General features: G+C 41.0%; 1 protein-coding gene across 7 annotated transcripts in view; it reads left to right on the top strand.

Moving 5' to 3' along the window:
- Nucleotides 1–220: 220 nt before the first annotated feature.
- The window catches only part of Bclaf3 (BCLAF1 and THRAP3 family member 3), a 56,373-nt gene continuing 39,815 nt past the window's right edge, over nt 221–16,778 (top strand). For all 7 annotated transcript variants that reach the window (XM_040744137.1, XM_040744135.1, XM_040744138.1 and 4 more), the window contains exons 1-4: nt 221–360; nt 11,083–11,159; nt 14,701–15,267; nt 16,118–16,768. In XM_040744137.1, coding sequence (XP_040600071.1) covers nt 11,119–11,159; nt 14,701–15,267; nt 16,118–16,768 — 1,259 coding nt within the window. In that variant the 5' untranslated portion in view covers nt 221–360; nt 11,083–11,118. The remainder of the gene's footprint in view (nt 361–11,082; nt 11,160–14,700; nt 15,268–16,117; nt 16,769–16,778) is intronic.

The raw sequence follows: 16,778 nt of genomic DNA, 5'->3' as shown, positions 1-16,778 counted from the left end.
CCTCCAGCCTGCGGGAGATGAGGGGGCACTTAAGCCTCTCAGGGAACCGAGGTGAGCACATCCAGCAGCAAAGGGCGCTAGCGCCCTCAGGGCAGCCTGGGCGGGGCGCGAAGCCGGGTCTTCTCCTTGAGAGCCGGTTTGGCGGGAGGCGGACACGGTGGGCGGGGCCAGAGTGGAGGTGGGGCCACAGTATTCCGGAAGGAAGTGGTTCCGGGTCTCTTGGACCCGCGGGGGCGGCTGGGTGCTGTTGGAGCAGGAGGCGGGAGCTGCGTGAGGGGCGAGGCCTGGAGGGAGCAGAGGCGGCTGTGGGGTTGAAGGTTTCGGCGACAGCGACGGCTATGGCGACGACTTCCCTGCGCGGTGAGCGGTCCGGGGAGCAGGCGGAGCGAGGAGGCCCGGGCTTTCACGGGAGGGAGGGTGTGTCCTTCGCCCGGGACAGGCGGTGCTCTCGGTGGCGGGATGGACGGCAGGGAACGATTGGCGGCCGGGCTCCGCTTCTCAGGGGATCGCGTCCCTTCTGTCCTCACGCCGGGCCAGAGCTTTTCCCTCTGCAGCTGCCGCCCGCGCGCCTCGGGCCCCCGGCGCGCGCTTGGCTGGCGGCCGTTTGATGGCTGCCCCGCCAGTACCTTTGCCGAGGCGCGGCACCTGCCCACTACCTCAGGCTTCCCCGCCCATGGCGCCGGGCAGGTGGCGGCGCCCTGCTCGGAGTGTCTGTCTTGGGGACCAGGAAGGGGGCGGTGCCCCGGGACTGAACCCTTATTCCGCAGGCTGCATCGGACGCGTCGCCCGCGGGACCGGAGCGCCCGCTTTGTCCGCGACAGATGTTCTGGCCGCAGTAGCCGAATCTTCCTGGTAGAATGTTCGAGAATACTGAAGACCTCTATGAAGAATTTAGTCACCTGTGCCCTGTCAGGGCTGTCCTAGAGAAACTTAGCCCCTTAAATATTTTTCCTTGGGGGGAGGGTCTTTTTGAGCTACACCTTGAGTGAATGCTTTTTTTGGAACAAATTGCAAAGTACTTGTAGAAAACAGGGTCCTTAAGGCTCCTGGTCAGGCGACATTTTTTTCTTTTGTAGCCCCGGGGATTAAAGCCAGGCCCTCCCCCATGCCTAGCTAGCACTCCACAGCAGAGCTATGAGACAGTCTCTCACTGGACTCAGGCTGCTGTTTAATTCATTCTATAGGTCAGGCAGCCTTCCAACTTTCTAGCCCTCTGCCTTTATCCTCTTGAGTAGTTGGGATGATAGGCTCACACTTCCAGGCCTGGCACGTTTTAACATTTATTTTCCCTAGGTGTGAACAGATCCCAAAAACCTTAAAAAAGGTTTTACTGTACTTTCACAATGAGCCTTGTTTGTTCATTTATGCTGGGGTATTTTTTTTTAGAGTGTTAGTCTTGCAGTCCCGGCTGGCCTTGAACTCACAATGTATCAATGCTGGCCTTGAATTTCGAATTCTCCTGCCTCTGGCTTCTAAACACTGGAATTACAGGTGTATGGAAGTCATGCCTATTTTATTTTCCTTGTTCATTGATAGCAGTTCAGCTTCTCATTTAGTCCACTTAAAAAAATAGTGCATTTTGAAGTGAACAAGGGATTTGAAGACATCACTTCTTTGAATTGTACTACATCTGATTACCTTGATCAAATCACTTTTTCTCAGGTATTTCCTCAACAGTGAACAAGGGGTTATAATGTGTTTGCCTTACTTTTTATTTATTTTTTGTTTGCCTTACCTTTCTTTTAGGCTCATATAGATTTATGGAAAGTACATTTCACATACCTTGTCTTATTGCAGTTTTTGCTTTCTTGTAAAAATTTCAAACCATAGAAGCATCGTGAAGTACATAAAAATTTAAAGTAAATTTCTTGGGGCTGGGAAAAATGACTCAGTCAGTGAACTGCTTGCAGTTCAGTCATGAGTATCTGAGTTCAGATCCCTAGTACCCAAAGAAAAAGTCAGGAGTCACAGATGGGGCTTACTGACAATTCAGTTAAACTGAAGTGGTGAGCTTCGATTGGATGAAAGACCCCTGTCTAAAAAAATAATGTGGAGGGGCTGGAGGGATACCTCAGCCGTTAAAGGTTCGGCTCACAAAAAAAAAATAATATGGAGAGCTATTTCTGGTCTCAACATAGTTGCACACACATGAACACATATACAAGGAAGGATGTGCACACCCATATCACACACAAAAAGTTAGTTTTTCAAACCTGTTTTGGGGCTACGCATGGATTTCTTTTTGGGGGGCCTTTGAGACAGGATTTCTCTGTGGCTTTGGAGTTGGTCCTGGACCTAGCTTTTATAGACCAGGCTGGTCTCAAACTCAAAGATCAGACTGCTTCTGCCTCTCCAGTGCTGGGATTAAAGACGTGTGTCACCATCGCCAGACTATGCGTGGATTTCAGTTGGTAGAGTACTTGCTTAGGATGTTTGAAGCCATGAATTCAATTTTCAGCACTCAAAAGTTAGAGACAAAAGGTTGCAAATTCAAACTCAATATGTAACTGAGCATGATCTAGAGTTTTTGATCTTCTGCCTCTGTGTGGGATATAAGGCATGTGAACATCTCACTTGGTTTATACCAGTGGTTCTTAACTTTCCTAATGCTTCGACCATTTAATACAGTTCCTTGTGTTGTAATGACCCCCAACCATAGGATTATTTTTGTTGCTACCTCATAACTAAAATTTTGCTACTGTTATGAATCAACATGTAAATATCTGTGTTTTCTGATGGTCTGTGAATTGGCTGGGCGCTAGACAATGAATCAACATGTAAATATCTGTGTTTTCTGATGGTCTGTGAATTGGCTGGGCGCTAGACAACCCAAAGGGGGTATCTACCCGCAAATTGAGAACCACTGGTTTATGTGATACAGGGGACTGAACCTAGGGTTTCATGAATGCTGGGCAAGAATTATATTAACTGAGCTGCATCTACAGCCTCCTTCCTTTGTTATTTTAAGTGTTTTTTTATCTTATAAATGAAACATACTTAATTTTTGCTCATAAATGTTTGCTACAATGAATTTGTGTGTGTGTGTGTGTGTGTGTGTATGTGTGTATCAGTGCTGCGTGCATGTCACGGCCAGAGGTTAGATATCAATTGTCTCCATTGATTGTATCCTATCTTATTTTTTAATTTTTATTTATTATTAGTGTTGAGGTACACTCGTGTGCTGGGACACATGTGGAGGTCAGAAGATAACATTGTGACATCTCTCTTCATCCACCTTTAAATGGGTTTGGGGGATCAAATTCATTTTTCCATGCTTATGTGCCAAGCATCTTTATATGCTGAACCAGCTCATGTCTGTCTTATTTTTGAGACACAGTCTTTCACTGAGCCTGTAGTTCATTAATTATGCTAGATTAGCTGTCCAGCAAACACCTTTTCAGCCCAGAGATTATAGTTGTGATTGTTGTACCAGCTTTTATGTAGGTGATAAACTCAGGTCCTTATTTTGTATGGTGAACATAATTTTAACTCATAATTTTTAAATGGTCACTATTTTTAGTGCATCTCATAGGATTTGATTTTTAGTCTTTGTCACACACCACACACACACACACACACACACACACACCACACACACACACACACACACACACACACACTTGATACAGGGTATTACTCTATAACCAAGGCTGACTTGAGACTCTGTGTAGCACAGGGTGGCCTCAAACTCATAGTTATCCTCCAGCTTCAGCCTCCAAAGTACTAGGATTATAGGTGTGAGCCACCATTCTTGGCTTCATTTTCAACTTTTTTTAAAATATAAACAGCTCTTTATGGCTGGAGAGATGACTCAGCAATTAAAAGCATTTGTTTCTCTTGTAAAGAAGTTGGATTAAAAAAAAGAAATTGGATTCAGTTCCAAGCACCCACATGATTATTCACAACTATTGAAACTCTAGTTCCAGTTTATCTGATGACCTTTTCTGACCTTAGTGGGTACGACATGCACACATGGTACACATCATACATTCATGCAGATCAACTCTCGTACACATAATTTTTTTTAAAGACTTACTTAGTTTGAATTTACATGTTCATGCCATGGCATGTATGTGGAAGAAAGACTTGTAAGCTCCTTCCCCCTTTTTTGCATCTGTTTTGGGGAATCCAGCTTAAAGTTCTTGTGCTTGTACGACAAGAACTTCACCTACTGAGCTATCTACCCAGCCTCTGGGAACAGTATTTTTGTTTTGATGGCCTACCTTTGCATTTAACTTCTTTCTAATGTGTTGACTTTCCTGTTTATCTTTGTGTGAAAGAGACAGGAATTACTTTATCCCGCGTAACCAGAGTAAGAATAATAAACAGCAGTGGGGTTCTGTGTGCACTTATAGCCCTTCCTTACTGAAGAACTGGTGATAAGGTAAAGTGCTTTTTGTGACCATTTGTGACCATGATTGATCTCTTCACTTCTGCTTTCCACTTTTTTCTGAGCTCCTAATCACCCTCTTATTCCTGTAGTCTCTTCTTGCAAAGGCTTTCCTGGGGAATTTTTATTCCTTGCATCTGTAAATACTGAATTTGCGTTTAGTGTGGAATCTTTTTGCATAATTCACCCATTTTAAGTGTACAGTTCAGTATTTTTGGTATTTTCATACAATTATACAAACATTATCATAAGTTTAATTCCAGAATAGTTCTTCACCCAAAAAGCACTTATTGGGTGTAGTGGTGGATACCCAGAATCCCAGAACTTAGGAGATATAAGGAGGGAGGGCTAGAGGTTCAATGTCATCATCCTCACCTACACAGGAGGTGTGAGGCCAGCCTTCCTGACAGGAACCTCTGTTTCAAAAAATCCAAAGAAAAAAGAAAACACTACACCATTAGCCATCATTCCATTTTTTTGGATTTGTGTATTCTAGATATTTTACATTAAATGAAATTATACAATATTTGCTTCATTATTTATGGTTAGATATTCCATGGCATATGTATGACGTATTTTGTTCATTCATGTCTTAATGTGCATTTGAGTTGTTTCTACCTTTTAGCTTTTTTTGTTGTTTTTGGTTTTTCGAGGCAGGGTTTCTCTGTGGCTTTGGAGGCTCTTGTAGACCAGGCTGGTCTGGAACTCACAGACATCCTCCTGCCTCTGCCTCCCGAGTGCTGGGACTAAAGACGTGCACCACCAACACCCGGCTTACCTTTTGACTTTTATGAATACTACTATGAACATTTTTGTAAAAAGATTTTGTGTGGACATGTTTCCAATTATTGTGGTTATGTATACCTGGAAAGGAATAATAAATAGTTGGACTGTATGATACTATGCTTGATTTTATGAGTAACTGCTAGAGTCTTTTTATTTTAAGGCTTCTCTTTCGTCTTTTTTTAAATTTAAATTAGAAACAAGCTTGCTTCACATGTCAATCCCAGCTCCCTCTCCCTTTACTCCTCCGTTCTCCCCAGCCCCCCACTCAACCCCCACTCTGCCCCAGGGAGGGTGAGGTCCTCCACAGGGATATCCAGAGTCTGTCATTTCATCCAGGGCAGGGCCTCGGCCTTCCCATGTGTGTCCAGGCTGAGAGAGCATCCCTCCATGTGGAATGGGCTCCCAAAGACCATTTATATGCCATGGATAAATACTGATCTACTACCCAAGGCCACACAGATTGCTGAGGCCTCCTCACTGACACCCACACTTACGGGATCTGGATCAGTCCCATGCTGGCCTCTCAGCCATAAGTCTGGGGTCCATGAGCTCCCCCTTGTTCAGGTCAGCAGTTTCTGTGGGTTTTACCAGTCCAGTCTTGACCTCTTTGCTCATCACTCCTCCCTCTCTGCAAATGGATTCCAGGAGTTCAGTTCAGTGTTTAACTGTGGGTGTCTGCCTCTGCTTCCATCAGTCACTGGATGAAGACTCTAGGATGGCATATAAGGTAGTCATCAATCTCATTATCCAGGAAGGGCTTTTAAGGTAGCCTCTCCACTATTGTTCAGTTTGCCAGTTGGTATCATCCTTGTAGATCTCTGTAAGTCTCACTAGTGCCAGATCTCTCCTCAAACCTATAATGCCTCCCTCTATTGTGGTATCTCATTCTGCTCTCCTCTATTCGTAACCCTGACTCAGTCTTCCCGCTCCCCCATGTCCTCCTCTTCCCTTTTCCCCCTTTCTTTTTCCCAGCTCCCTCTCCCCTCCCCCCATGCTCCCAATCTACTCAGGAGATCCTATCCCATTCCCCTTCTCTGGGGTACCATGGATCTCTCTCTTAGGGTTCTCCCCGTTTCCCAGACTCTCTGGTGGTGGGATTGTAGGCTGACACTCCCCTGATCCATGTCTAAAATCCATATATGAATGAGTACATACCATGTTTGTCTTTTTGTGACTGGGTTACCTCACTTGGGATGATTTCTTCTAGTGTCATCCATTTGCCTGCAAATTTCAAGATTCCATTGTTTTTTTCAACTGAGTAGTACTCCATTGTGTAAATGTACCACATTTTCTCTATCCACTCTTCAGTTGTGGGGCATCTAGGTTGCTTCCAGGTTCTGGCTATTACAAATAATGCTGCTATTAACATAGTGGAACAGACATCCTTGTTGTATGAATAGGCATCTTTTGGGTATATGCCTAAGAGTGGATTCGCTGGGTCTTGTGGTAGACTGACTCCCATTTTCCTGATTTCCAGAGTTGCTGTTGAGTTGGCACTCCAACAGCAGTAGAGGAGTCTTCCCCTTTCTCCACATCTTCTCCAATATAAATTGTCATTGGTGTTTTGATTTTACTGCTAGACTTTTCTATTTGACTGGCTGTACCATTTACATTTCCACCAGCAGTGAGGATTGTATTAATGCTACATCCTTAAAACATGTGCTATCATCTAATATAATTATAACTGTCTTCATTGGCATGGAGTGATGTTATAATTTTGATTTATGTGTCTCCAATGACTAGTGGTTGTATGTGCTTTTTTGTTTGTTTGTTTGTTTTACGAGACAGGGTTTCTCTGTATTGTTTTGGAGGCTGTCGGGCCAGCCCGGCCTCGAACTCACAGAGATCCTCCTGCCTCTGCCTCCCGAGTGCTGGGATTAAAGGCGTGTGCCACCACCGCCCGGCTGTTGTATGTTCTTATTAGGCAATTTTATACCTCTTTTGAGAAATGTTTGTTTAATCCCTTTTGTCCACTTAAAAAGTTTAATTGTTACTTAGTTGTGCTCTTTTTATATATGAAATTTAGTACATTCAGGGTTATAGGCACTGTTAAGTAATCTGCATGCATTTATGCATTTCTTTATAAGATAAATGATTTGTAAAGAAAAAAATGTTCATTTATTGGGTTGTCTTTTGACTTGTTCCTCCCTCTCCTTGTTGTACATTTTTTCTTTTTCCTTTCTTTGTGTTTTTTATGATTTAATAACAAGACTAATTACTTGGTCACTTTTCATGTGATCATATCCATATGTAAATCTTGACAGGGCAACACAGATGTTAAAAACAAACAAAAATAATTGCTCTATTCACATTTTAATCCCAGTACTTGGGAAGCAGAGGCAGGTGGATATCTGAGAGTTTTAGGATAGCCTGGTTTATATAGTGAGTTACAGGACTACACAGAGAGACCTTGTCTCAAAAAAATAAAACTCCAGAATAGCAACAAAAAGTCAGCTCTAGTCATTGCACAGATCAGTTAATTACATTTTCTTTTCCAACCATCCGTGAAACAGCTTTTAAATTAAAATTGGAATACACTTTCAACATGCAGTAATGAAGATAGCCAGTAGTTTGCAGAAAATATACTTTGTTTCATACTCCAACATCGTATGAGCCTGTTAATAAGATCTTTAACTTAAAAATCAGGACTCAGTCTGGCTTGAAGTCTTCCTTTAGTAGGGAAGCAGCCTCAGAACTAAGGCCCTTTACTGCTGCCCAAAGTGGTTTGTGCTGCTTCAGGCTGCTTGCTCTACTAGATTCCTGTGAGGTGCACAGAGATGAGGGCAAACCTTTGAAGGGTGTTCATGAATCTTCTGAATGCCCAGGGCAAGGTCCCCAGCACAGCCTGGGCCTTGGTGGCTTGCTGCCTTATCATGGCCATGCTGTTGTCAGGGATACATTCATGAAGGCCTCAAGCTTGTGAATCATTCCGTGGGAAAAGTCTCGGTAAATCATGTTCAGCATGCTAGTGAACTCATCCAACCAGGCAATAGTGTGTCTTCCGTACTGACATTCAGGGCCCCAGTCTCCAGGCAAGCAGGCCCATGGTATTGCAAGACCAGCACATTGCAGCCCTGTGTGTCCTTGGGTCCTCGGGGGGTCTCCTATAGTCCAGTGCACCTGACATTCTGCAGTGGCTCTGTGACATATGGCCACATCCCCAACTCCATATGGTTCCCAGCAGCATGGCCACTAGCCTGGTAGAGCCGAGCCCACCCACCCTCTGGCTGATCCTCCATGGTCTGCTTCACCAGCTTGGTAGAATTCTTCACAGCATAAATGTTTCAAGTTTGATGTATCCTAATTCATTTTTTCTTTTGTTGCTTGTATTTTTAGTGCCATATTTTAGAAATTATTGTCCTATTCAAAGTCACAAAGATTATTTATACTTGTTTTCTTTTAAGTTTTGTGTACTTAGTTCTTACATTCATTTAGTTTGTGTGTGCATGTGTCTGTGTGCATGACTTTTGGGGTATATATTTTATATTGACTGATACAAATTCCTTAGTTCACATTTTTCTTTTATTGGGACTTTTAAAAACTACCTTAGCCGGGCGTGGTAGCACACACCTTTAATCCCAGCACTTGGGAGGCAGAGGCAGGTGGATCTCTGTGAGTTTGAGGCCAGCCTGGTCTACAGAGTGAGTTCCAGGACAGGCTCCAAAACAATACAGAGAAATCCTGTCTTGAAAAAAACAACAACAACAACAAAACAACTACCTTTATGTTTCTTTGTATTTAAGCTTTGGAAAAGCGATGGAGGTCCTTTATTTTCTTGCTGTGCTAAGTATTGAACCCAAAGCTACAGATTTATTATTTTTTTGTGCTTAGTAAGCTTCATGGTTTTATCTTTAAATTAAATCATGTTTAGTAGACTATATTTAAGAAATGGATGTTATATATCTACCCTAGACATCCTGATGAGCCCAATTTCAGTTATTTTTCTGTTATTGGAAGGAGGTTTCTTTTCTCCCTATAAGGCTGGAGATTAAACACAGGGTATTGTACATACTAGGTGAGCGGTCCACTGCTGAGCTATGTCACCTGCCTTGGCTTTCTCACATTGTGATTTTAAATATTAGTTTAGTTCTGTATTTGAGTTGTCTTTTTTTTTCTATTTCTGTTTAGAATTATGAGATGGCCTTCCTGGCTGGTCTCAAACTTGGTGTTGTCCTTCTACCTCTGCTTCCCGAGTGCTAGTATTATACACATGGAATACCGTGCCTGGCTCTGTTCTTTTTCAGGAACTATAATCACACAAATATTATTTTACTCTTCTTGTATTTCTGTCTAACTTTGTGTGCCTCGTACTCTCCTCCCAATGCCATTTTTATTTTTTCTACTGTTTTACTTTAATGTCTTCTTTTGAAGTACTTATTACTTTTTACTCGAATTTATTCTCCCTTGAGTAGCTTGTAAATTCCACTTTTGAAAAACTAAACTTTTAGTCCCTCCCTGCACATACTTAAGTTCAGTTACCTTTTTAATTTCTTTTTTGTCTTTTTCAAGACAGGGTTTCTCTGTGTAGCTTTGTAGACCAGGCTGGACTTGAACTCACAGAGATCTGCCTGCCTCTGCCCCCTGAGTGCTGGGATTAAAGGTACGCACCACCATTGCCCAGCAGCATTTTAATTTCTTATATTTCTGTTTTGTTTTTATCTGATTTTGGTTTGTTTCTTTTTTTAGTTTAGTTGAAGATGTGGGTACTCATATAAGTATATGTCACTCTGATTTTCTAATTCAAGGTGATTCTTTTTTTTTTTTTTTTTTTTTTTTTTTTTGGTTTTTCGAGACAGGGTTTCTCTGTATTGCTTTGGAGCCTGTCCTGGAACTCTCTCTGTAGACAAGGCTTGGTCTTGAGCTCACAGAGATCCACCTGCCTTTGCCTCCCAAGTGCTGGGATTAAAGGCATACACACCACACCCGGTTTTGTCACAGTAACAGAGAAGCAAACTAGAACATTATTTTATTTAGTTTTTAGTTTTTGTTTTTGTGACAGAGTGTCATGTATCCCAGAGACTGGCCTTAAATTTTATATGTAGTCTAGAATGCCCTTGAACTCCTGATCTGCCTCCCTCTGCCTCCTGTCGTTTTTTAATTATAAAAACATTTTAACCATGCATTTAACCCAATATACCAAAAATAATCATTTTAATATATGATCAGTATTAAAATATATTAATGTTGTATTTTATATTCTTTTATTTGGCCAAGTCCTTGAAAATTGATATGTGTTTTATATTTATGGAACATCTCAAAATGATCTAACCACGTCTTTTACTTTATTTGAAGCAGAGTTTTGCTATGTAACCCAAGTTGGCCTCAAATTTGGTATGTAGCCTAGGCTGGTTTCAAACTTAGTATCCTATTGTGTTGGGATTATGCTACCATGCCCAGCTATATTTTTTACATTTTAAGGGATTGTTTAGGTTTGGGTTTTTTTTTTTTGAGAAAGTTTTTTCTGTGTAGCCCTAGATGTCCTGGAATTCACTCTATAGACCAGGCAGGCTGGCTTTGAATTTACAGATGTGTACCACCACTACCTGGGTTAAGGGATTGTTTTAATAAGACAGAATTAGTAGACTTACTTACTCAGACCTTATGCTGTACAAAGTCTACAACAGTTTCAATGTGCAGTCCTTTGCAGAAAACACTTGCTGATCCTTGATTGAATTCATTTTATCTTGACAGTATTTTACTAAGGTGGATGCTCTTATCCCTGTTTTGCAGATCAGAAAATAGACATATGGAAGAAATAAACAGTGTTCTCTTTGCACTCACCAGTGCATACTGTAAACCTTAAAAAAAAAACAAAAAAAACTCGCTAACTGGAATAGACGTGTAAAACAAACTTGTTTCTAATTTAAATAAATAAAAAACTTGTTAATATTTTTATCTCATTCCAGTGTAAAAAGTGGATCTGGTGGCTCATATGCTCAAGGATGACACGGTCAAGATCCAGATCCCCCAGGTGGAAACAAAGGTGAGGAGTTCCATGTTTTACACAGTTAACTTAGATTTGGAAATCACCATTCCTGCTCAAGCTTCCATTTTAGTAAGCTCTCTGGACCTGGCTGTTTACAATAGGCAATTGATCAGTATTTTTAGATTCAGGGGGCTGATGAATTTGTTTAATTGGGGCTGGCAGCTAGAACTAATTTATAATAAAAAGGAATGCAATGATCACAACTAGAATGAGAAATTACTTTTAGAGGGTTATATTTTTTTAAGCTAACAAGATTTTACAACTCTTCAGTGTATGTTTCAGTTAATTTTTCATAGTATGTTTCAAGAAATTTAGTCAGAAAATAAAAATGTTTCCTATCTTGGCAGAATAGTGGCTTTCAGTAGCTCCATTATAGTTCAACTCCTTTTTTTTCTGCTAGGTAGTATGGGTACTATAGTACACATAATTAGGTTGGAATAGTTCAACCAATTTATTATTGTACATCACCTACAACCAAGTTTTGGGACTGCAAATACAAGTATGCCATCCATCTTCCATGAACTCAGCAAGCACACAGATTGGCTGGGGAGAGGAACACAGTAGGCAATTCTGATACAGTGGGAAGTGCTATGCTTCTGACTTGGGCAAAGCATTTTGTATTTGCAGGGACAGAATAATTCTGCTTAGCAGCCAGTAAGTCAGACCATTATTATATACATTAAAGATGATCCATTATTTTTATATTAATATAGCTTGGCCATTGTGTTTGTTCCAATAATACAGTGAATCATCAGTCATTTACTTTAATTTTATAAATGCCACAAAATCATATTGTATTTGGGAGAAGTTTCAAAAAGAAAAGAGAATGTAAAGACAGAAATGACTATAATGTGGAAGATAGCACAAAGTTCATTTTATGTTATTCTTTTTTTATTTTAAATAGCTTGTTTTATATGTCAATCCCAGTTCCCTCTCCCTCCCCTCCTCCCGCATCCCCCCCCACCATCCCCCCCAGCCTCCCACCCTATTGCCAATTCCTTCCACATAGGGGATATCTGGAGTCTGTCATTTCACTCAGGGAAGGGTCCAGGCACTCCTCTAAGAGTCCAGGCTGAGAGAGCATCCCTCTTTGTGCTATGGGCACACGATATGTCTGTTTGAATTCCAGGGATAAACACTGATCCATTGCCCAGGGCCCCATAGTTATTCTTTTAATGAGGCTCTGGTAATGGGCACAGGGACTCTGCCAAGCTTAGTGTCTGATTTTATAATTCCTTCTCCAGGGTCTTTTGTTAAGAACTATAAAGGGTTTGACATTTTGGTCCTATTGGTAAGCCAACATACTAGTTTGCAGCAAGGCACTCCCATGTCAGAGACATTCTCTCTAAGTTCAAAGATAGATACACTGAGGGCCAGTGCTTCAGAGTGACTGGCTAGGTAAATGATGTAAAACAATCACAGGTTCTGGGGATATGACATGACTGAGGAACTTTGAGTCACTTGTAGTAAGTAATATCTTATTGTCATGGGCAGCAAACAAATAAACCCACTATCCCTATCTCTATTTCCAAGGCTGTTTCCTGGGGAACCAAAGTTGCCAGTGCCTCTATAGAGACTGGACGATTGTCTTCTAACAGACTCTTTGGGTATCTTTTGCCCCTTAGGAGAACTAGAAAAGTTAACCTTTATAACAACTTTTTCTTTTTTTGTTTGTTTCTTTTTGTTTTTTTTTTTTGAGACAGGATTTCTCTGTATTGTTTGGAACCTGTCCTGGAACTCACTCTGTAGACCAGGCTGACTTTGAACTCACAGAGCTGCCTCCTGAGTGCTGGGACAAAGGGTGTGCGCCACCAACACCCAGCCTATACCAATTTTATTCTAGAGGAAGTGAATATTATAAAATAAGACATAAAATACGATGTTAGAGTAGATTTAAATGTGAATTAAGGGCTAAAGTTAAATCTTGAATATTTCATCCAGTCTGGAAGATGTCTGCCTTTGACTGCCAGGTTCTCTCCTTAGCACTGAAAAGAGATGAAATCTCCCAGGAATTCCTCAGAGGCTCTAGTTGCTTCCCCTCCATCTGGATGACAGAGTTTCTGCTTCTAATAAGTAATATTTGCCAATATGTCTAGCTTGGTGACTCTGGAAGACTATTGGCAAATTCACTGTAAATGTCCTAATTGGTACTAAAGAAGATAGGTGTACTTCCTTTCTTGTGTAAAGACAGATTTTTCATTGAAATTTTCATTGAAAAATCTGTGATTGCCTCAGTTGTTTAGAAGCTTCTTAGAGCTGCTAAGTAAATTGCCAGGGCACACTTTTCTTACTGATTTGAAGACATTAAGCCCTAAAGAATGAGAAATTGTACCGGTCACATGGGGGAAAGTTCTCGGATGCAAAGGTGAGCTTTATCATTTTCTTACCTTGTTTTTTTTTCTTTGTTTTTTTGGCTTGCTTGTTTTTGAGACAGGGTCTTATTGACTGATGTAGTACTTAGTATATAAACTAGACTGGCTTCAAACTAAGAGATCTGCCTGCCTGTGCCTCCCAAGTATAGGGATTAAAGGTGTTAGACATCATGTACCTTCCTTATCATTAAGGCTGAGTAACCTACAGTGTTTTCCATGAATACAGGAGCCTTCTTAGTGGGAATACAAGTCCAGAGACTGGCAGCGTTAAGGTACCAGAAAAGATAGATACAGAGAAACCATGGCATGGTTCCATGGAGAGTATTATAGCTGCATTACAACACACTTTGACTAGAGTTGTAAGCTATTTGCATAACATGTCTTTCAGTTGATATGATTTGGAAAGAAAATCAGTTCATTAAGTGTAAGGTCAGCTTTGTCAACAGTGATAGTACCAGTCGGGCTAGCTTGGGTTATAGAGTGGGACTTGCTTTTTTCTTAAGAAACAAACAAACAAACAAACAAAAAAGAAAAACCTAATATATGGAAGAAAAGTAGAGACTGATGTCTTATGACTCTTTTCTCTTTCCTTCCCATGCTGCCTGATAAGCGTCTTACTTTGGTACGGCCTTGAGTGAGAGAATAGTCAGTTAGAAAAACTGGAAACATTTCTGGGTATGAGTTTTGATTGTAGGTAGCATCATTTTAAAATGAATTTCAGAGGTCATGCTCAGTTTCCTTAATACTCTTCAACATATTTTTCTCATTTTGCTTATGCTTGTTTCTCACTTGGCTGTTGAACCTGATGTGTTTACTGATTGGCCTTTTGGGGTCACTACATCTACTTTTGTTAGAACTTTGCTATCAGTAGTATCTGAAAAAAATTGTGCTGTATACCTGATCTGGTCCCCCTCCAGTATGACAGGTATGTTTAACCCAGTTGGATGTGCTTGTTGAATGCATTAGTTTGGATGAAGAGAATATGGTTGTCAGGTAGGACAAAAGAGTCATTAGACCTCCTCACTCAAATTTATAAATTCCTAGATTTACATTGAGTGGGTTAGTAGTGGAATTCTAGGAAAGGTCAATGTTTTAGGTAGGTCACACTAAAACAAACAGATAAATGTCTCAAAGTGAGCTAAACTTCTCTATGCTTGTTTCTATAGGTCATTATCACCACAATCTAGAAATTTTGAATACTACGAGGAAAGACATTTCCATGGGCATTATGACCCTGAATATAGAAATGATCCAAAAAGATCCTTTACTTGGAGAATGGATGATGAGAAACATGGACAGAATAAACCAAGGATTCCCCCTCGTGTGAATCCATATTATCGGTCTTATGAAAATAGATCACCTTCCCCAAATGGAAAGCCTGTAGAAAAATTTGATACATATATGCTTCACCAAGAATATTTCCCTGGAAGAGGGGATGATGACAGAAGATCTCAGTATATGCCCACATACTCAGAAAGTGCAACCTACACAGAGCATGAAAGGGATTGTTATCCCCCCCAAATGCAAGGAAGGTATATTCCTGATGAGCACAGAGGTAGAGGAAGTGGTAGAGGAGGGAAGCCGCCTGAGCTGTCACTGGAAGATTCCTTTAGATTTGAAGAGACATGGCATGAAGATGAATCAAGACACCAGAGGGTACAAGAAGAAAGCTACCCTCAGTCACCCAGAAGAGGCTCAGAAGACTTTGATGCCAGGAACCCTTTTCAGAAGAGGTACAAGAAATCACTAAACCTGGGGAGTTTCAAATAAGGCCTCAAGTAAAGAGTGTTACTTTTATGTTGACTATGATCACCTTTTTTGTCTCAAAAGATAAGAATATGTCTTTTGGGGGGGTTGGGGGCTGGAGAGATGGCTCAGAGGTTAAGAGCATTGACTTCTTCCAGAGGTCCTGGTTTCAATTCCCAGTAACCACATGGTGCCTCACAACCATCTATAATGAGATCTGATGCCCTCTTCTGGTATGCAGACAAACATGCAAACAGAACACTACATAATAAATGAATAAATAAAATTTTAAAAATATATTTCTTTTTTAGATAATTTATATTGATAGCTAGATTGAGTTTTTCTTTTCGTTTCTTTTCTTTTTGGTTTTTTGAAACATTTGTTCTGTGTAGCCCTGGCTGTCCTAGAACTCTCTGTAGACTAGGTTAGTCTTGAACTCAAGAGATATCCCTTTACTTCCAAGGTGCTGGGATTAAAGTTTTTTGTTTTGTTTTGGTTTGGTTTTGGTTTTTACGAGACAGGGTTTCTCTGTATTGTTTCGGAGGCTATCGGTCCAGCCTGGCCTCGAACTCACAAAGATCCGCCTGCCTCTGCCTCCCGAGTGCTGGGATTAAAGGCGTGCGCCACCACCGCCCGGCGAGAATGCTTTCAAAAGATGTTACTCTTAGCTGGCTGGTGATGGTGCATATCTTTAATAACTGTATGGGTTGGCATGAGGTCTTATGGGTTGTCTTGCCATTGCATGCTGCATTTTAAGGTCAGAGTACTCAATATTTCTATACATTGAAATTTTTACTTTTGCATATTGCAAATGTAAACTTCTCTGTGTCAACACAGGTATCCTGAGGATCATGATTTCAGGAAGTATGGCTACACATCAAAAAGACCTACAGATGCCTCAAGATATGAAAATAGAGAGCCAGCCAGAATCCCAAAGTGGAAGCCTGAGCATTCTTTTGTACCTTTCCAAGAGAAGAATGAAGAGTGGAGTTTTGGATCACAAAGCCACAGATACACTGAGAGAGAATACCCAGAGATAAGTTCAGCAACCAAAGTATCTTATGACTACCGTCACAAACATCATAAGCTCTCAGACAGTGAGCAGGACTTTGCCGATGGGAGGTTTCAGAAGTACTTGAAGGAAGAAGACAGAAAATATAGTTCTCTAAAAGTTACTGGAAATAGAGAGTCAGATTGTTTCAGTGGTACAAGAGGAAGAGAGAATGAGAATGAGCAGGCCAATGGGCCTTTTCAACTCTACAAGAAAGACTGTATTTCCTATACTAATACAAATGTAAAGGAAGTTGATTTGGGTCCTTGCAACGACAAATGGAAGAAAAAACTAAATAAAGAAGATTGCAGAAAAGAGAGTGCCTCTTCTAGTAAACAATTTGGTGCAAGCCCAAAACCTGAAGAGAAACGCTATTCGTTTGTCAAGAAGAAATCACTTACTGTTAAAGTAGATGTGAACAAGATACACACATTTAGGTATTAACTT

Source organism: Mesocricetus auratus, unplaced genomic scaffold, assembly GCF_017639785.1.
Source record: "Mesocricetus auratus isolate SY011 unplaced genomic scaffold, BCM_Maur_2.0 Super-Scaffold_100003, whole genome shotgun sequence".
In the NCBI taxonomy this organism is placed as follows: domain Eukaryota; kingdom Metazoa; phylum Chordata; class Mammalia; order Rodentia; family Cricetidae; genus Mesocricetus; species Mesocricetus auratus.
Note: the sequence above shows the minus strand (reverse complement) of the source record. Positions and strands in the feature narration are given on the sequence as shown.